Source organism: Daphnia pulicaria, chromosome 8 (assembly GCF_021234035.1).
Source record: "Daphnia pulicaria isolate SC F1-1A chromosome 8, SC_F0-13Bv2, whole genome shotgun sequence".
Taxonomy (NCBI): domain Eukaryota; kingdom Metazoa; phylum Arthropoda; class Branchiopoda; order Diplostraca; family Daphniidae; genus Daphnia; species Daphnia pulicaria.
In genome coordinates this window covers 11,659,578-11,679,800 of record NC_060920.1, presented here as the reverse complement: position 1 = coordinate 11,679,800, position 20,223 = coordinate 11,659,578, and the positions used below count along the sequence as shown (strand labels likewise).

The window sequence follows — 20,223 nt, the reverse complement described above, 5'->3', positions numbered from 1 at the left end:
CGAGCACTGGCCAGATGAATAATGGCGAAACATGCCATGGCAGTATGCGTATTGTCTCTCGTGGGGAAGATAAAGGACCCGAGATGGGTGGGAGGCATCTTGCTCCTACTGCGGATGTCCTTCGTGACGGATAGCATCCCGTTTCGCCCGTCCAGCCCGTCTCTTGACTGCTGCTCCTGCTGCTCCTTCTGCTTCTGTGTCACTACTTTTTCCCTTTTAGATTTTTGTTGTTATTTTTGTTTTCATTTTATTTTATTTTCCGCTTGTCTTTTTCTTATTTTCTCGGCTCCGCTCTGTTGTCATGACGCCATTCTCTCGCGCTCCGCGTATAATCAAATGTTGTTTGCCAGTGTGTCTTGTGTGTGTGTTCTGCTACCGTCACGCTTCGCCGAAGTTCGGGGCGGGTCCTTTTGTCTTGTGGGTCTTGACCCGGGTGACGTTTGATTGCCCGCAGTTGCCATGCGACACACTCATTAACTTGAGAAAATCTTTTTCTTTTCGCCCGTTTCATTTTTTTCTTTTCTTTTGGCTATTGGCGACGAGACAATAGGAAACGCCATTCGTCGGGTGTTTATTCTCGGAGGCTCTGCAACTCGGCAAATAAAAGTTTGATTCGTTTTCTTTTACAAGAAAATGACGGCCATTTATGGTAATCTTATTCTCGGATCGTGTCTACGGCGAAATTTCAGATGCCTACTTCTATTACCGACACCGAAGCGCGCCGAAACTGCTCGTTTGCCTTCGGTTTAAAAATATCGAAAAAAAATAAAATAAAAATGGCGCAAGCTTATTGCGCTCTATAACTCCGTTCACCAATCCGCCGGGTCTGGCCATCTGTAAAAGGGAAACGAGGCCGTCAAAGTCGATCAGTGATGGACGAGGTGACTCTCTAGCTCTCTCTCTCTCTCTACTGGGTCGTTTCTCTCTCTCTCTTTCTCTCTTACGTTCCTTATTTTTCCGTTGGCTCGTTTTCGATCGGGAACCCGACTCAAACTGGCATCTGTATCAACTCTGCTGTGCCAGAAAACTAATCAAAAGCGTGTGTGTTGCTGTATAAACAAGTGTTGTCCTAGAGTGTGGCGTGAGAGAGAGAGAAAAAGGGAAAGGGGGATTTTTTTATTTTTCCACTGAATTTTTATTTATTTCTTATCTCCTTATTTGAAAAAAAAATCAAAAAATCAAGAAGTCAGGAAAGGAAAAAGAAAAAAAGAAGAAATAATTGCCCCCGTGTCCTGTCGAATTAGTAAATATGGGCCAAACCGACTATTCCAGGTAGTTGGACTACCTTCCGAGTGAAATGTTGGATACCAAATCAATTTTTTTTTGTGTGTGCGTGGTTTTTGTTATGTTTCTGGGTGGGGCCTGAGGGGGTTGCACGGGATGGAGCGGTTAAACATTTGTCAAAATGCCCCTTTTTTTTTTGGTTTTTGGTTTTTTTCACGGTATCCTGTCACGTTTGGGGAACTGATAGCCTCCCTCCGTTCATTGTTTTCTCTTTTTTTCTCTCTTCGTTATTTCATTCCGTCCGTTCATCCATCCATCCTTACCACCTATAACTAACCGAAGCTGCTTTTGTTGTTTGGTTTTCTTTTCTTCTTCAACGGCTTTTAAGGTCGTAAAAGGCCGTCTCTTTAATGTATGCAAAGAGGTTTTTCCCGTTTTCGAAATTGGTTTGGTAACCGGTTATCGGGAATATAACGACAAGACGCGCTCGGTTATTCTTCTACCCCTTCTGCGTGCGCGTCTGTGTGTGTGTGTGTGTGGGTCTCTCTCTCTTGCCGGATAGGCCGAATGATGGATACTTTTCATCGAAACTACTTGTGTGTGTGTGTAGCCCCCACTAGAAACTACTAGGACTAGGCCATCACCACCACCAGCCACTACAAGACATTTGGCGGAAAACCGATTGGCCCTTTTACAATTCTCTTATCAGCCGACGCTGGCGTTTCTTTTTCTTCTTCTGCCGCTGTCACCGCAACAACAAGCCTGAAGTGGCCCGTGCAGATGCACTAGACAGCCCCTACTAGTGGCGGTGGTGGTCGTCGTAGCGGGTTCGACCAAAGTTGTTCGGAACCCTTTTTTTTTTTTTGTTTTTTGTTGTTTTCGGTTTGAGTTCTTTTTGGGTTATTTGCGCTTGGTTCGGGGCATACCGTGGCGGGAGCGGCCTGTGTTTGCCATCGGGCACGGCCCTGCTATATCCCACACACACACACGTACGTATGTGTGTAGGAAGGAAGCCAGTATTGTGAGAACACACGCTAGTATAGTATGTGTCTGTCTGGTGGCCCAGATCAGTCTTGACTCTGCTGCTGCCGGGCTGGAAGAGAGTGAACCGCTTAAGGAGTCTCCTCCTCCACCTCTTCGACTTGTTCACCTTTTGAAATCGCCCAGCTATACACAACACGCACGCCAGTGTTTAGCAGGAGGAGACTAGTAGTTGTGTAGTTAGATGCCGCTGTATATTTAGAGAAACCCAGTCATCATCCAGTGTGTGTGTGTGCGGCTCACCAGTTAGGTGCTGGGTGGTGGGTGTAAGGGAAAGACCCCCCTCCTTTCTCCCTCCCTCCCTCCCACCCCACCCTCTTCTGCCGAAGCGGGAGAGAGAGTCAGTCAGTGTCCGTGAGTGAGAGTGAGTCAGTCGGTGGGTCGGTGTTGCTCCCCGCAGTTGCGTGCGCGAGTGTGTGTTCGCTCACGTCCGAAAACGGCCAGGAAAAGAGGAATGAGGACAAGTAGCGGGTAGGAGGAACCGACGCTCAGGTATTAGATTATGCATTGAGGCGAATCTTTTATCATCCACCACCAGTTGTTATATTTATTGGGTGAAGAAGAAGAAGAAAACTTGTCGTGTGTCTCTTGTGGTTGTCGGTCTGGCTGGATAGTGCCGTGAGTGTGTTGTGATCCTCTTCAAACGGCCGTCGCCGGGTATTTTCTTTCTTTTTTGTGTGTGTATATTCGGCGTCACTCAACTGTCAAAAATTACGTTGCTGGAAAGTTGACTCTCGTTTGTCTCTTTGATCTACTAGTCTCTCTCTCTCTCCGTCGCGGCCCATTCCGTTTGACAAAAAGGGGAAAAAAATCCGGTCGACCGGTGGGCAGATGGTCGCGGGTTGTTGAGGTCGAGAGCTTCATTTTCTTCTTACCAGTGTCCGTTGAGACGCCGGCCCAACCTTGGCCCGTCGTTGGCCTCTCTGTGCGACTTGACGAACGATCCCACAGATTTTTCTTGTTTTATTTCGTGTTTGTTTTCGTTTTATTTTTCAATCGAGAGCCGAGTGCGCGCGTCTATGTGTGTTCAGTGCAGTGTGTGTGAGTTGTGCGTGTGTGCAATCGCCAATTTGTAGGCCGCGGGCCGGTATTTCGGCTGCCAAGAAGACGAAGAAGAAGTGAACACTCGCGGAGTGGGGAAGAAGAAGAAGAAGCGATTCACGTAGGCAAAACACGAGAACGGGAGAAAACGAACGAAGCGAATGGGAATTGAGAAAGTCAAAGTCAAAAAAGAAGAAGAAGAAGAAGAGGAAGAAGAAGAAGAAAACATATCGAAGCTTCAAAGTGAGCGGAGGAGAAGGTGGAGGAGAAAAAAAAGAAGTGGAAAGAGAGAGAGATCCGAAGAAGAGGCCCTGGAGGGCACCTCAGATATGTGCTTTCTCAGTTTTGACCGTATCTCACTTCATCTCGCTTCCCTCTAGCGGGCGAAAAGACTCTCGATCGGCCAGCAGGCGCTTATTAAAAGAGGACGACAAAATAAAATTCCTTTCCGACCGAAAAAAAAACTTCTAAATTTGGTGTACTGTACAACACCCTATATGATCTGGCCAGGTGGCGACTGACCCCGACTCTGTCCTGTTCGTCTCTCCTGCGTCCAGTTACGTCGTTTGATATTCCCCAGGCAAAAATAAAGAGAAAGAGAGAGAGAGAGAAAGAACGGTTACGAAATCGACAAGGTTGTTGTGTTGTTTTGACTGCCTTTGGAATTGTCGTTGTTGTTGTTGTTGACGATGGCCGATTCGTCCAACCCGGCGCCAGCCGTCCAGGCTCCTTCCTCGTCGTCTTCGACCATGACTTGGCGTAAAATCTCGCTGCCTTTGCCGCATCTTTTCCCTCATTTGACCATCAATTTGAGGGGCCATTTGCCACCAACTCGGCCGTCTTCGCCTCCGCCGACGGGCGGTGCCGGGAGCGCGGCGGCTCCCGTGACAAAGGCCAAAACGGGTCGCGATTGGAAATTGCGCAGGCAAAAGACTTACGATTCGCCCGGATGTCTGAACGCAGCCACTTCGGCCGGTGCTCCTCCTCCTCTCGCTGGCAAACCACCGCCTCATCGTCCGGCCTCCGTAGTAGCCAATGATTCAACTGCAAACGTTCCAGTTAGTAAGGTAATAAACATGTTTCGGATGTGTGCCGTACTACCGTGCGCGCAGGGGCCCAGATATGAGATATTATATTTGCCGAGTCCGAGAAAGAGTAATCAACCTTATGAGAGTGAGAGAATGAAATGGAAATAGCGGGAGCCGGAGCGTGACAGGTATAGTTATTACTTACTAAAAAGAAAAGTAGTCCTACTTCTCGGCGCGATATAGGACTCGACCGACTGCTCGACCTACACACACGCCAGTCGGACAATAAAGACTCATTAAGAGCAAGTTATTATTACTGAGGCCTGCTGCTGGCCCCTGCTTTTCTTTTATTTCCTCTCTCTTTATTGAAGGCAGAAAGGGAATTCTCTCTGTCGTTTGTATGGATTTCGGGCTCGTCTAAAATGGATATTAGTTTTGTATTTTTCTTTCTTTTTTTCCCCGGTACACACAAGAGAGAGAGAGAAAATAATGAAGCTGGAAACTTTACGGATACGCTAAGCCCTTTGCCAAAACCGGAAGGAGAGAAGAACTTTGCGCTTGTGTCTCTCGCTCAACGACTATTGGAGAATAAAGTAGAGGATGGAGAATAATAGACAATAGCCTAGAGAAGAGTCAGATAGAGATAAAACGTAGTTCTCATAACTTCTCTATACCGAAATGCTCTAGTCGATTGTTGTCGTTCTTCTTCTTCTTCTTCTTCTTTCGTGATGCCTCTCCAATCTCTGGAAGAGAAAAGGAAGAAAAAGGAATGACGAGTTGCAACCCCGGAAGAGCTTTTATCTTTCCTTCCGACTTTTGGTTCTTGCCAAGGGCGCGGGGGGAAAAGAGGAGGAGGAAGAAGAAGAATCCCCCAAAGATATACCAACGGAGAAAAGGTCGAAAATAATGCGCCAGGATATAGATAAGGAGGAAACACAAGGAAAACAGTAGGGCTGGTAGCAATCCAGTTAGTAATAGCAATATCGTGTTCGTGCCGTCTTCCTACACACATTTCGGGACCGGGTCCTACCAATAAAAGGGAAACTAAAAATTTTTTTTAACCCCGAGGTTTTTTGACGAGTTGGCTCACTCTGTGCGAAAAGGTCTGAGATATCGAAGAAGGGAGGAATCAAAATAAGGAAGACACGAGATAAAGTTGAGAAAAGATAGACAGATAATAATAAAAAAAAAGTTTACACAATGCGACGATCGATCCAATTCTCTCTCTCGACTAGACACATAGTGCACAGTGCCATAAATATAGGAGCCAGAAGAAGAAGTTAAAAAAAAAAAAAATAAGAAGATACAAACTTCTTCTTCCCTTTTTTTTTTGCCAACCCCACTCTTCCATCCCGGAGCGTTTTTTATTTGTCGAGACTTTCGCATTTACTCTTTTTTATTTGTGTGTATTTGTTGTCGGTATTGAACCAGGGAAATCGTTGGCGCTTTCTGTCGTCGAGTTTTTGAGCTCCTCCTAACGACAACCGAGTCCCGCGTCCCATCACCCAAAAGAAGAAGAAAATCTCAAGATTTAGTAAACTCTCGACTGTACTCACTCTCTTAGCTTCAATGGGCCCATGTTTTCGCGACGTGTTTGTCGACACACATTCGCCCCGAAATGGGCGAAAAAAAGTGAAGTGTATTCAAGTGAAGTGAAGTAGTTGGAAAAAAAGATGGGGGTAAATGACGTTGACCGAGGCGACGGATATTTTATAGGAGAGCTCCTGAAAAAAGCTCGCCGGAGCTCGACGGACTTGTACCAATAAAATAAAGGTTTCCTACAGCTCGTTAAATAGGAGGAGAAAGAAAGGAAATATATTTAGAAAGGGAGAAAGAAAGAAATAGAGAAACCACTCTCTTTAGTAATATGTGTTCTGCCTCTAATGTGTTTTTTGTTGTCTTTCTGGCACTATGGGCTACTGCTGCCGCCATAGCCCCGGTTGCTCATTTCTTTTTCATATGATTGCATTTGAAGCTAGAGCCAAGTGAAGCCATTGCGACTCTCTGCGGGGGCTGGATTCTCGTGGCGTTATTCGCCATTGGGCGTTAATCATCAAGTAGCGAATGGAAATCCATTAAGTGCGTGTGTTGTGTGTGCGTTCGTTTTTGTGCCGCCGAAGTGATGAAGGTGACCGCCCTTTTGCCACCATCATCTCCTTGCGGGTGGGCGATTCCCCGTGTTACTTTGGCCGCTGCCAACAAACAAACGAAACACACTAAAACAAAACAAAAAAGGGAACTTGCATTACGAAATAATTAAAAAAAGGGGGGAAATTAATGGCCGGCGCAGCAGTGACAAACGTATATAAATGTTTTTTTGTTTTTGTTTTTTTTTGTTTTTAATTTCCCCAGAGCAGCTATTGGTCGTTTCACGTCCATTTCCGTCGCAAATTAAAAAAATATCGATCGACTTTTTTTTTCTGATCCTTTTGTTTTGTTTTTTTAAAATGATCTGGGAATACTGTTATTTGTTTGTTGGAGCATTTTCTATTCTTTTCTTTTGAAATCCCGGAGAGAAAAGAAGAAGAAGTTGCTCCCAATCTCCTTTTGCCGACGTTCTGCTTTAAACATCAGCATACGAAGATTACGATGCCAGCGTCTTGTAGGGCATTATCATTCATGAAATGTCGCTGCCGAGACGTTCAGTCGTCGGGACGTTTTAGTATTGCAAGCAAGTATACACCAAACTAACCACACAGGGACGAAAAACTAGCTTTGACATATCCGGGCCCACACACTGCGATGGGCGGAGAAGATTGGAATTCTGTTCTTTTTTTTCCCCCGAGTGAAAAAAGAATAGAAAGTCATGTAGAATTACCAATCCGTCAAAAAGCTGTCTCACTTTTTGTAAAAAAAAAAAAAAAAAAGTTTGAAATGAGCAAAGAGAATTTTAGATGAAATTTTCTGATCAAGTCTCTTTTTTTCTCCCTCCTTTTCTACCGAACTTTTTTTGAGTAAAGTTTCGTTATGCGTAGAATACCCAGGAAAATGGTAAAAGCTTGATAAATGTATGCATCTCCCCAATCGTAGGGGAGGACTATACTAAACCTTTATTCATCTGCGTTCTATTTATTTTATGAGGTTTTGGGGTGGACTAGCAGATTCGGGAGAGATTGGAACACATGCATATATCCCGGATGCACATTTTTTATTTCCCCGCTTTTTCTCGGGATCCGTGAATAGAAGAACAAAAAAAAAACCCAGTCGCATAGTTTTCTAAACAAAAGAAGAAGTAAAAAAGAAAAAAAAACTTGCAGAAGACTTGCAGTTAGATTAACGGGTACGATACGCTGGGGTATCTGTCGGTAGCCAAATGAAAGAAAAAAAAAGTAAAGTTCTCTCGTCTTGCCCTCCTTTTATTTATATTTTTTTGTTCTTTCCTCTTTTCTCTCCCGATGAGAGTAGAGCATCTAACAAGACAAGCCTCCCTTTTTTTACGAGAAGTTGGATTATTTCAATTCCATTTCGCCCCAAGTTAAAAATAGTTAACAACAAAAAAAGACAAGAAGGCCGCCCTGCTATCTTATTACATATGTATACAAGATTTAAAAAAAAAGTAAGCCAAGAAAAAAAAAAAACAGATGAGTGTAATTGAGTTCAGTTGTTTTTGTGTACATGTAGAGAGAGAGAGAGAGCCATGCTTGAAATAATTACAAAACACAAGATGAAAAGAATTCCGGTAATAGTAAGGTGGTTCTTTTTTTTTTTTTCATTTTTTTGCACGTACTACGTGTCTAACTTCTTATTCTTTGTATCTATCTCGCCGAAGGGTTAGAATAAATGATAAAAACTCCCTCCCGAGGATAAGAGTGTAGGATATGACTCAGCTCTGGTCGTTTCTAGTCTCCCGTGATCTTCTTTGGCAGAGAGAGAAAAAGGGTCGTTGGTATTATATAATACTCGGCGAAGCTGCTTAACTATCTAAACATTTTCTAATTAGAAACAAACTCGAGTTGCACAAGTCCAAAGTCCTAACTTCCTTGCAACCATTCTAATACGTATAGTCAGATGTATACGACATTTCCAGCAAGTATCCATCTATCTTTGAGAGCTTTGACTGGAATGTTTTCTGGATACCCCCCGACCATTTCAGTTTCAATCCTTTCGTCGCTCTCATCCATCTTTGGGAGCTATGAGCTATTGCCTTGATGACATACACAGAGAGAGAGAGGGGGGTAGTAGTCCAGCCCTGGAGAAACGAAACTTTTGTCTCATTCCTCGTTTTAATTCCCTGCTCTCAAAGTCTGTGCTGCTGCTGCTGCTGCTCTCTTTCATGTCATTACCAAGTCCCGCGGTTTATGCGATTAAAGTCCGCAGTTAATTGGCAATTATTGGCGAAAAAGAGAAGAATGCGTGGCCATTGGACGTCCACCCAGCTAGGGAACATCTTTCTTTTTTAATTACTGGTTGCTGGAAGCTGCTTTTCATTAAGGCCCTGGACACTATTCGATTTGAGTTGCGTCTCTTTTCAGACATCATCGGACGTTTCTCTTCTTTCTCGGTTGGAAACCATCGGGGGCGGCGCTGCCGCCACAGGGAATGGAATAGTCGATGAAAGCGGAATGATTACAAAGGCTGAACACGTCGAGATGCTAGCCGGCCCAGGATAGACCGAATCAGCTCTTATTTTTGTTTCTTGATTTTTTGGGTTCTCTCTTTCCTTTTCTATAAATATTTCACGGATGAGGCGAATAAATAAAAAAAAGAAGCCAACATAAATTGGGCGGCCCTCTGTGGGTGATGAAACGTAGAGAAGAAAACAGAATGACACGGAAGAAAATGCGAATATTTTTTCAAAGGGCAAAGATAAGACCCCGGCAGAAAGGAGGCGGAGTGTGTGACATTCCTTGGCAACCGTCGGGAAATATCGACGAACCCCCCACCACCATTAAACGTGGGCGTCGATGTGGTGGTGGCGTATGCGCTGCACGCCATCACCGAGTCGCGTAGAGTCGGATCCCGATTTGAATGCGTCGGTGGGCAGCCAAAGAAGAGAGAGAGAAGGAGAAGAAAAAGGGCGGTGTAGGTCACGCCCGCTTATCGGCCAGAGGGAAGTGAAAAAAAAGAAGAAAAATCAAGAATCTTTTTCTCGCTCTCTCTCTCTCAATGGACGTCGATTTATTTATAGAAGAGCGCGACCCCCCGAAAGAAAAAGAAAAAAAATTCACGTCTCGGACCTTTTTCGGGAGCAAATAGGTGGGCGTGTCGCTCGTACCCGGAGTTTAAATCATTTCCATCCGTCTTGTTGCACAAAGTTCCTGATATTCGATTTCCTCCCTTTAAAAAGATGTTTCTTGTGCCAATATATCCTCCAGTTTCCTTTTTGCCTTTCCGACTCCTTGGAGATGACGGAAGAGCGAGAGAAGAAAATGAGAGCGTCTCCACTAGTCGATTCTCACCTAAACTCTTAATGCCAACAGAGAGAGAGCCCCGTCGGGACTATCTAGTAAGAGTAGATCGATCGTCCCTAGAAGCCATCATTCTGTTGTGCACTGGATACTAAAAATAAACACACATCTCACTCACTCCGCCCAGAGAATCCGTTAATTGAATCGGCGAAAGCGCAAGGCGATTTGTGCGCTGCGGAAATGGCAGAAAGCTGTCGCTCTTCTTCTTTCTGCGGCCTCCAGTTTCAGCTCTCTCTCTCTAAATGTTTCCACGCGGGAATTTCAAACAAGACAAACGGCTCTCCGCGTGTGGAAACAAAAGAATTGAAAAGAGCAGCCAGAGTCAATATAAGCAGACGACGAAGGAGCTAAAAAAGAAAAAGAAGAAAGAAGGGATTGACGGAAAATGATTGTGTTGACAGTTTGTTGGAGAAAATTCGGTCGCCAAGAAAATTCCCCCCCATCGCAGCTCCAACGTAAAATGTCTGCGCAAGAATTGGGTAATTTTTGTCCAAAAGTGGGGAATTTTACACTCTCTCTCTCCTTCTTGATTTTATTCTAATCGCTTTACGTCTCGTCGTTTGATCTCTCCTACGGCTATAAACGGGCGAGTGGCCTCTTATCGCGTGTCAAAATGGAGAAAGAATTCGCCCAAGTCAAGTTTCTTCATCGTTTTCGCCACTGTTTGGTGTAGTCGACTCGATTTTCCAGTTTCTCATTTTTCTTGGGGCTTTTCTTTTCTTCTTGTTTGATTTGAATTTCATAACTTGATTTGACATCCACCCAAGGCCGACACACACGCATAGACACACAAAGGGAGGAGGCAAACATACTGTTATGAAAGTTATGGCCATGTTTGTGCGTGCGTGTGTGTGCGCGCGCTTTGCCTTTCTGTTATGCAGAGAGAGTGAAATTCGGACTCGTTTCCAAAATGAGGATCGTCTCTTTTGGCCTCTCTTGATGTGTTTGTTTATGCAAGATATTGCCTAGCTGCTTGCCTTTCATAGTCGTTTGTTCTCTTAATTGGTTTTCTGCTTGGATGACGTCATCTCGCAGAAAAATAAAGCAAAAAAAAAAAAGTCCATACACGGACCTGGTTCGGTCCCCGGAAATCTTTCGTCGGGTAATCAAGCCCCCCAAAAAGAAGAAAAAAGCCAAAGCAAATCGCAAAAAAAGGTTTCTTCCATCAGCTCTCTCTCTCTCTTTCTCTCTCTCTCTAGGATCAGAAAGAAATATAAAAAGACAAAAAAACAAAAAAACATAAATTTGTTTTTACTCTGGCTCCTCCTCTCTCTCGTGCTGGCGCTCACCGGATGTTTGTAGTTTTCGAGTCATTTCTCATCCCTGTCGGCATCTAAACTTTCATTTCTGGGTCGGAGGAGGAGAGATTCTGCTTTTTCACAAATCGATCCCTATAGTAGTTATGTATGCTGTGCTGTTCAACAACTACAAACGGCCAGAAACTCTGATGCGCCGTCGGAGCATTCATTATACAAATGCCGGAAAAATCTCTGGGCCTCTGTGTGTGTGTGCGCGCGGGACTTTTCGCTTTTGCTTGTTTTGTGGGGAGGGCGAGATGAAACTTGTGTGTGTGTTTTTCCTATTTACATCTTGTAGTACTGCTCGGCGTGGAAAACTTTGGCAGGGAAATGAGAGGCGCTACCGAAATTGGTTGCGCTTCCGCCGCCCCTTTTTCCGTAAATGTTTTACAGCGCCGAACGAACGCGCTCGAGCACTTGAATTTCTGATTATAACCGTTGCAAAAGTTTTCGCTTTCTCGCTCGATTTTGATTAAAATTTCGCTAATATTTTTTGGTATTTTTATTTTGTTTCGCCTTACAGGGAGCGAGAAGTACGACTCCGTCGGATGCTGGATCGACCGCCGCCTCGTCGACCACCACATGGGAAGGTGCTACTTCGCCACCGGTGTCCTCGTCAACGCATTCGGTCGAATCTGAATTCACGGGTAATAACAGTTCTCTTTTTTTTCCGTACCACCAATCAAGTTGCGTTGGCGCATCTTGTCGGAAAAACAATGTCACAATTCCGGACCGTTTGTTGGGAGCAGTCGCCTTATTGAGCGCTAGATGTCGGGCCGTGAATGTTGGCTAAAAGCGGAATCTGTTTTTCTCCGTGAACGGGCGACGAATTTGTTCTGTGCGGGCTCTCTTGTGGGAGGAGCGCCGAAAACGATGGGGGGTAATGTTTCCCAGACGAGGTAAAAGGACAGACGCATCAGAGTGCGAGAGAAAACGTTCCAAGTAACTCGAGGGACTCGGCAGTCGGTGCAACACCCCCAAAGTGTTTCCACACATCCCACACAGACACACAGACACACACACAAAATTCGATAATTGAATTTTGGTAAAAAAAAAAGAAAATCTATGTAATATATTTTTATTTTAAAAAGAAAAAAAAAGGAGAAAATTGATTCTGTCAAATTTTTGAAAAAGAAAAAAAAAGTTTTCCAATCATCGGAAGATTCGGAAGTGCGAAAATAGTTTCGGTGTGTCCCCGTGGACAGTGTGTGTGTCATCGACCGTTTACTTAAAACACCATCTGGTCCGGATTATTTGACCAATCTTCCTTCCTTCCGCTCCAGGAGAAAAAGAGAAAAGAAACTTTCCCGCCGGTGAAGAAAAAAAAAAACAAAATTTTTTGAATGTTTCTTTTATTTCCTTCGCATTCCTTTCTCTATTCTAAATAGCCAGGGTTTTATTTTTATTTTTGGTGGGGGGGGGGGGGTTTATTGTGATCGATGAATTCCCATCTGGATCGAGGTGAAGTGTTACATTATTGGGCTGCGCGAAACGAAAAAGATCTAGAGGGGGCTTTTCAACCCGTCTATAAATCGTTTAACCAGTGTGATCAGCTGATTGATGGAGCCGACGACCAGTGGACCTTGGGAACGGGAATTTATGGATTTTGTCGGCGCGACCCGTCCATTCGAACGCGTTCAAATAGAGATGGAAAAGGGAAATAGAAGAAGAAAAAAAAAAGGGCTAGCAAATTATTTTCGCTTGGGGTACTACTACAAACTACAACTAGGTGAAACGAAAACTCTTATTCAAATTAGGTGCGTGACAGGCGCACACAAACACGCAGCTCAGGCCCCCTCCCGCCGACTGCTGCGTTTGACACAGTAATGCAAAGTAATGGAGAAAAAACAAAAAAAAAAACAAAAAAGGAGGAGGAGGTGGGAGAGCGCCGGGCTGGTGCCGGGCAGAAAGAGGAGAAGGAAACGATTAACCGCCGCCGTCGTCGTCTTCGTCGTCGTCGCCCGTGCCGCTAGGCCACAGAACGGTGTGATGTATCCATCACGACCCCGTGCGATGATGATGACAATGATTAGCGCACTTATTTCTTTTCTTTTCCCCCCTCTACAGAAGATTGTTTTTCTTTTCTAAATGGGGAAATGTGCGGAGAAAAGGGCAGTTTTCCTAACCCATCCAAGGATCTAAGCCATTAAGGGATGGCCATCGACACTCGGCTCTAGTACAAATAATGGGGGGAGGCCAACAGAGTATAAAAGGAGGAGTGCAGCGCGACCCTCCTCCGCAACAGACATGTGTAGCTATTCCCAGCTCTTATATTTAGTTTGCTGGCATTTAGGAGAAGAAGAAGTACTTTTTTGCTTGGGCCTCTTTTTGATTGTGTCTAAAGGACAACTAAATCTACGGTACGGCTGAGAGGAGTGCGAACCCAAGCAAGTAGGAGCCCAGATGAGATGATATGCGTGTGTTGTGCATGCGGAAATTGCAATAGATATGAAAGGTCTTCTTCTTCTTCTGCTGCTGCTTCTTCTTTGACTGATATATATCTCCACAATTCTCTGTGTACACACACCAAAATGAAAAGAAAAAAAGGGGAAAATCGCTTATCTCATATTGGATCCTCTCCTTCCGTTCCGACACTTTGCCACCGACGACAAGACCAAGCCACAGAGAGAGAAAAAGAAAAGCCTAAATTCTTTTTTTTTTTTTTTTTCTTATTCTTTTTCTTTCGCCAACGTGTTTTTTAGTGTGACCGAAATCTTCTCTCAGCTCTCTTCTCCCTCTACTGTGTGTCTGCCTTGTCGGAGGCCAACCGTGCTATTGATCCGCCTTTTTCTCATTGTCAAGTTTTTCGGCTCCTTCCATATCCCATTGCCACACGAAGCTCCTTGCCTTTCTCTCTCTCTCTCTTTTTCTCTGGCTCACTTTGGCCACGATTCCGGTCCAAGAGAAGAAAGAAAATTCGACTCGTTGGGTAACGTCTAGGAAAAAAGGACAAGTCGACGAAGGAAATGACAATTTTATTTTATTTTATTTTGGGAAGAAGAAGAAGAAGTTTGATACCGACACCATCAAGAAAAACCACTTGATTTTGATGGGCTGAGAGAAAAGAGTGGCTCGTCCGCGTTATCCTTTTGATCGAGTTGTGTGTGTGTGTGTGTGTGTGTGTCCGTCATGTGATCCGCCTATATAGGACTTGTCGTCGCCCAAGAAGGAATCGCTTCCCCCTCCATCCAGAGCAACTCGGGAGCGAATCGATAAAATCCATCCCATCTCCCTCCATTCCATCTTTCTCCCTCCTTCCTCCTCCTTCTTCTTTCCATCCATCCATCCTTCCTTCCTTCCCCCCCCCCTTTTGCATCCAGCGACACAAAATCTCCTCCTCATCCTCGGCTACCCCCCTCCTCCGAAAAAAAGCCTTTGACATTCTTGCGGACGCACACATGCGTCAATGGATTCGATTTCCAAAAGAGACACTTTTGACACTTAGATAGACACAATTGATCCGTTGATAGGATGACGACGAAAATTTCTGAAGGGATTTTTTTTTCCCCTTTTTCTTTTTCATCTTAGAATCAAAAAGACGGATGGATGGATGGAAGGTTCTTATTTTATGTCACCGGCCTATTAAAATCTCCTTTTCATTAACGGGGCCAGACAGTAAATTTTTTTTATTTTTTTTAAACCAAATAAAAGAGAAAGAAAAATTCGATCCAGAACATTTCAGGATCGCTTCGCCTGTCGACAGTGTTGTAGAAATTTCACGCACGGAATGTGGCAAGTTAAATATTAGGAGATCGGGGGGTTCTAATAGGGTTCGTGCTTTTTCCCCCTCCCTCTCCCGGGGGGTTGGGTTGGGGTAGGCGGTACACGCGCGCACACACACACACACACTGTGTCTATCTTTCTTTCTTGCGAGCAAAAGATGATGATGATGTCTTTCGTTTGGGTTGTTGCGACCCAAAGAGTCACGACCTTCCTCCATTCCACTTGTCCCGGCAACTAGCTCCTCCGCCGACCTCCCCCTTCTTCTTTTTTTCAATTGTTTCCTTCCCTTTCTGTCTGTTAAGGAATTCTCCCATCATCTTTTCTCTTTTCCTTTTTTAAAAAAATAAAAAAATAAATAAAAAAATAAAAAAGAGAGAGAAGAACGAAACGCGGACTCGGCGGAGTAAACAACGCGAGGTTAAAAATGGATAAAAAGAGATATCAGAAGGCTGTTTGGGAAAGAGAGTTGCAACGTCATGTGATGGATTTTTGAGTGGATCGTGTCGTGTATCCGCTGAATGACTAAGGAGGATTCCGATTGGCTTTACCCCCGCTCTCTCTCTCTCATCACGGCTATATATGTGTATACACCAGACACAAGTAGTCGTAGTTAGTCAATAGGAGAGTCGTATTTCCATTTGATTGCTCATATAGATCCTCGTTTGCGGCTCATCCAGCACCGTCATTTCGGCCGTCGTAGTTGACGTAAGCAGTACTCAACTCGTAGTAGCCAACGTCATAACGGTTGATGATTTAAAAGAGATCCGGAAATCTTTAGCCGACACCGGATTCCCAGGGCTCTATGACGACCAAATCCACACGGGAGTTTATGGAAGGATCTAGAAAAAAAAATAGAATGCGAGTCAAACTGAGAGGTGGGATATCCGCCCCAAATTATGACGCTCCGTCTTGATCTGGCACCCGCAAAACCGAGATAGAACCCAAAAGTGATTTTTTGGTTTTTGGTTTTTTTTAGGGGCTCCGCATTTGACACAATTGAACCAAACCAACTGATAAGAATTAATAAAAAGGGGGAGACGAGAGAGAGAGAGCTAGAGACCTGGGGCGTCAACGTTCGTCGGTTATCGGAGTAGTTCAAAGTCCGCACACTGGCGCAACACACGTCTTTTGGGTTTTTGACAACAACGATGGGCCGACGTAGGAAAACAGGTGATACCGCCAGCAAATCTTATCGCAAGTACCCCCCGACGGACATTACACTGGCAAAGAGAAGCTTCTTCATTCGTATCCGTCGTTGGTACGCGATGCAAACCAGTCGATTGCGTCGACCAGACGCCGTCAAATCTCGACCTCTCCCCAGTTTGTCTCTCATTTTTCTATCGTTTCTTTTTTTGTCTTTTGACACACAGACAATTTCAATCGGATTTCAATTGATTTGGGGGGCCCATTCAATGGGAAAGCAAGGGGTCTCGTGCGTTTTGTGTAGTATAAATCCAGTGGCAGGTGTTGTTTTGCTGTGCCTATCAAAAAGTGCTGCTTTTCATTTTTCCTGTTTTGACACTCGCTGTCCTAACCGGCCCCGTTTCTCTTTTTGACGCATTTTTATTTTATTTTATTTTATTTTTGTTTTTTGTTCTAGAAAATCACGATGGTGCTCCGGCCGCCACGGCCACGTCGCCCTTAAGCAAACGCAAAGTCTTCGGCGGGTGAGTTGTCAATTTTGACTTGTCCTTTTTTGGGTTCTTGGGAAATTTTTTTCTCTTTCCTGCTTTCCAGGAAGAGATAGTGCGTGAGTGATTTACACAAAGAAAGTGCCTTGTCTCGAAGAAGAAAAAAAACAAAACAAAATAAAAACAAACGCAGCCGTGTGAAGAAAAGGAAGAAAATAAGACGTTAAATAACAAAAAATAAATAAAAAGTTTGTTTGATTTGACGCGAACGCATTGCCCCGTCTAGGATGGGAAAATGGCGTCCCGGCCGAACGAAGGAACGAATGAACGAACGAGAGAAAACAAAACACATTGTTCCTCGGTACTTAGACACACGCAAGACACACTCTTCGACCTTTTTGCCTTCCCATATGGTCGCAGCTTGTTTTCTTGTCGGGTGGTAGTACTTGTTCCTCCGGCACGCCACTTTTTGGTCGCCTTTTTTTCTTGTACAAGTTTCTTTGGGGGGAGATGAAAAGGCACCGAATCCGATTATCTCAGTTATTATCATCTATTTTATTATGGACTCGAGAAAATCTCTTTGATGATGACAAATCGATCCTCATTTTTTTGGGTTTTGTATTTTCTAGGCGCAAATGGGGACTGCCCGTCTTCCGCAAATCCAGCCAAGGGAAACTGGATCCAGTAGCCAGTAGCGGCAGTCACACGATTACAACTTTGCCCGTCACATCCAGCGGCAGCAACAACAACAGCGGCGGCTCCAACAATCGACTTCCGGCGCCGTTCCGCAAGTCGCAGAGCGACAAGAAATTCAAGGTAAAAACAACAACAAAAAAAACAAAACAAAATCAAAGTCGCAGAGTTGACAATTGCCAAAGTTGCGTTGCTGAAAATAGAACAAGAAAACGACACCACCACCAGCCGGAAGGGAGAAAACAAATTTACAAAAGGGTCTATAAAGGATTGTTCTGGAGGGAGGGGGAGGGGTTAGATCTCAATCGCCAATCGAGGATGCCATTAGCGAAGGAGAGCCAAAGTAAATAGATAACAAACGAGTAATAGGAGAAGTACAATATATATTTAAGGCCCAAAGAAACTCTACACAGCTCTATATAGTCCCAGCACGCTCGGGTAGGGTCTCTCTCATCGATCTTTTGCCTCCCAGCCACATCCCCTAAAAACTTGTTCTTCTTCTTCTTCTTCTTCTTCTCCTAACCATCTTTCTTATTGCTTTTCTTCTTTAATGGTTTTGCCTGAATTGCTTCCCAGGACTTTTTTTCTTATTTTTCGCTTTCTCTCTCTACACTCGATCCTTCATTTTTATACCGCCAATCCTATCAAATAAATATGAGTTTCTTCCCTATACTTTTTTGTCGTCTGGAAAATATTACCACCCCCCAGAGTTATCGATAGGAGCCATTTCGGTTGTGTGTAGGAGGAGGAGGAGTAGGCAATCTCTTGTTCTATTTTCAAATCAATTGCGCCATTTCCGGTTGAACTGGGAATTCCCTCCTGTTTGGCATTTTATCGCAGTTTTCCATTTTTTTCGTTAGCGTCTTTGCTTTAAATCAACTTGCGCCTTATCCATCTGTTGAAGAAATGTACAAATCACTTTGGCGGACGTGTGTGAGTGATAGGATCTAGGGAGAGAGAGCGAGAGAAAGAGAGAGGCGTCGTACATCCCTTTTGGTGTTCATGACAATGGGTCAGACAGATATATATCCTTCCCGTTTCTCATTGTCGTCTCAATTGGCCTTGCCCGTCCGCTTCGTTTGATATCGAAAGCTGCCAAAGTTTACAGCCAGCCAGGGAGAGAGAGAGACAGTGAGAAAGGAGGATGTTGTTTGAGAGATAACAAGGCAGCAGTACTTGAGATGATCTCGAATTCCCATTTCCCGCGGGGGTTCAAAACAGGAACACATTTCAAATTTTATCAAAAAGAAGAATTGAACTTTTTTAAAAATAGAAGGAAAACAAAATTATATTTTGTGTGTGTGTTTTTTGTTGACTTTTCATTCGCAGCTGCCGGCCAGGACAATCGGAGAGATGGGCAATAAAGAGAGCGTCGAATTCATCACGACAGGCGGATCGGGTCCAGGACCGGGAACAGCTGCCGGTGATCCCACCAAGCCCGTCATGAGGACGTCTCTCTCCATGGAACCAACTTCAGGTCTGTGTTGTGTTGTGTTGACTTGACAGCAGTTTAACAGCGCAGGGCGTCGTTGTTGTTGTTGCTGTTGTGGTTGCTGTAATGGATTTAGTCTGACGCCAATTTCCCTCCCTCACAGGTACAAACGACGAGGAAGAAGTGGACGTGGAATTGCCCCCACCGATGCCGCTAGTCAGTACGGCCACGTCGGTCGGCCAACAGCACAACAACAGTTTGGACAACAATTCAGCCACGCCTTTGGCCAACCTCCACAGTCAGGTAAACATCTCGAAAAGACTTACAACTCAAACAAAAGTCGAGACAACGTCGGGGGGTTTGAATTTTTTTCTAATCTGGTCGTCCACCTCCCACACATTTCCGGCCCCGTTATATTTTGATATGTTTCCCATTCGCCGTGAGTCTCTTGATTATCGGGTTTTCTCATTTCTGCTTGAGCAATGGCTCGTGCGTGGTAGTTCCATTTTGTTGTTGTTTTTTTTTTCGCCCCCGACATCTTTTCGCGCTGATAAAATCTCCTAAGCAACAAATTTCGCCCCGTTGCGAAAAAATTGGGTTGAATTGGGCGAGTGGTTGGCGTATACACAATCAAGTGAAACCCTTTAAAAGAATTTTTTTTTTTTTTTGCCGGGCAAGTCCATCCTTCTTCCGCCGAGAATGAAATGGGAATGAATCTGAAGAGAGAAAGAAAAGAAATACTGAAAACATCAAAGAAAGAGAAAGGAGCTCGACCAAGTTTATTGATTTCTTCTCGTCCAAAAAAACTCTGTGAATTGATTTGAAGATTGTAAGGGGGCGGTGGAAGACATTATTCACTTTATATGAGGTTGGATGGATGGAAAAAAAAGCGGGTAGTAATAGTACACGGCAGTCGACGTACTTTTTTTTATTATTATTATTATTATTTCTTCTTCTTCTCTGGGGTAGCTCGGTAATATGAAGGCGGTTCCGAAATGCCATATTCAATTGATGCTAGTGACAGGCGAGTCTTTTTAAAGATTTCTATCATTCTGGCTTATTTTTTCTTCTTCTTCTTTCCGATTCATTCTTCGCCTTGTCTCTCATCATCTGTCGTCATCTTTTGATTTGGGATTTTTATTTTTTGATTTCTCTCCTCTCTTTTCGTCCCCCAACTTGGAGTCTAGTCTACTACTACTCCTGATTGCTTTTCCTCCGTTTTCCGGCCGTTCCTTTCTCTTTCTCTCTCTCTCTCGGCTGTCGTCTCGTGTCAACTGTGAACGAAATGGTCCAAAAGAATATCGGGAAAGTGCAGTCAGCACGGCAGTAGTTTAGTAGTAGGGCACACGCCAACCTATCGCAGGAGAAGAGGGGGGGGGGAGGCTATCGATTTTTCCACTTGCCAAAGGAAGCGAAAGAAGAAGAAGAGAAGATAGAATGCAAGAGAGAGAGAGAGAGAGAGAGAGAGTCAGAGTCAGATATATACACACACACGTATATAGAATGCAGTAGAGAGACAGAGAATGGGAAATAACTCCCGTAAGTAGAGAACTGCTGTGAAATACCGTCTCCTTTAACTCAATCAGACGTGGTTCTCTCTCTCTCCCATCTTTCTCTTTCCATCTTTCCTTCGTGCAGTCATCGCTCTCTCACATCATCAGCATTTTTGTTTATGTATGGCCATTCCGAGGCTGGTTGGGTTGG

General features: G+C 44.3%; 1 protein-coding gene across 2 annotated transcripts in view; it reads left to right on the top strand.

Annotated features, from left to right (window-relative positions):
• The window catches only part of LOC124310817 (triple functional domain protein-like), a 41,399-nt gene that overhangs the window by 10,669 nt on the left and 10,507 nt on the right, over positions 1-20,223 (top strand). For both annotated transcript variants that reach the window (XM_046774840.1, XM_046774842.1), the window contains exons 32-36: positions 11,564-11,687; positions 16,364-16,430; positions 17,024-17,210; positions 18,417-18,564; positions 18,683-18,822. In XM_046774840.1, coding sequence (XP_046630796.1) covers positions 11,564-11,687; positions 16,364-16,430; positions 17,024-17,210; positions 18,417-18,564; positions 18,683-18,822 — 666 coding nt within the window. The remainder of the gene's footprint in view (positions 1-11,563; positions 11,688-16,363; positions 16,431-17,023; positions 17,211-18,416; positions 18,565-18,682; positions 18,823-20,223) is intronic.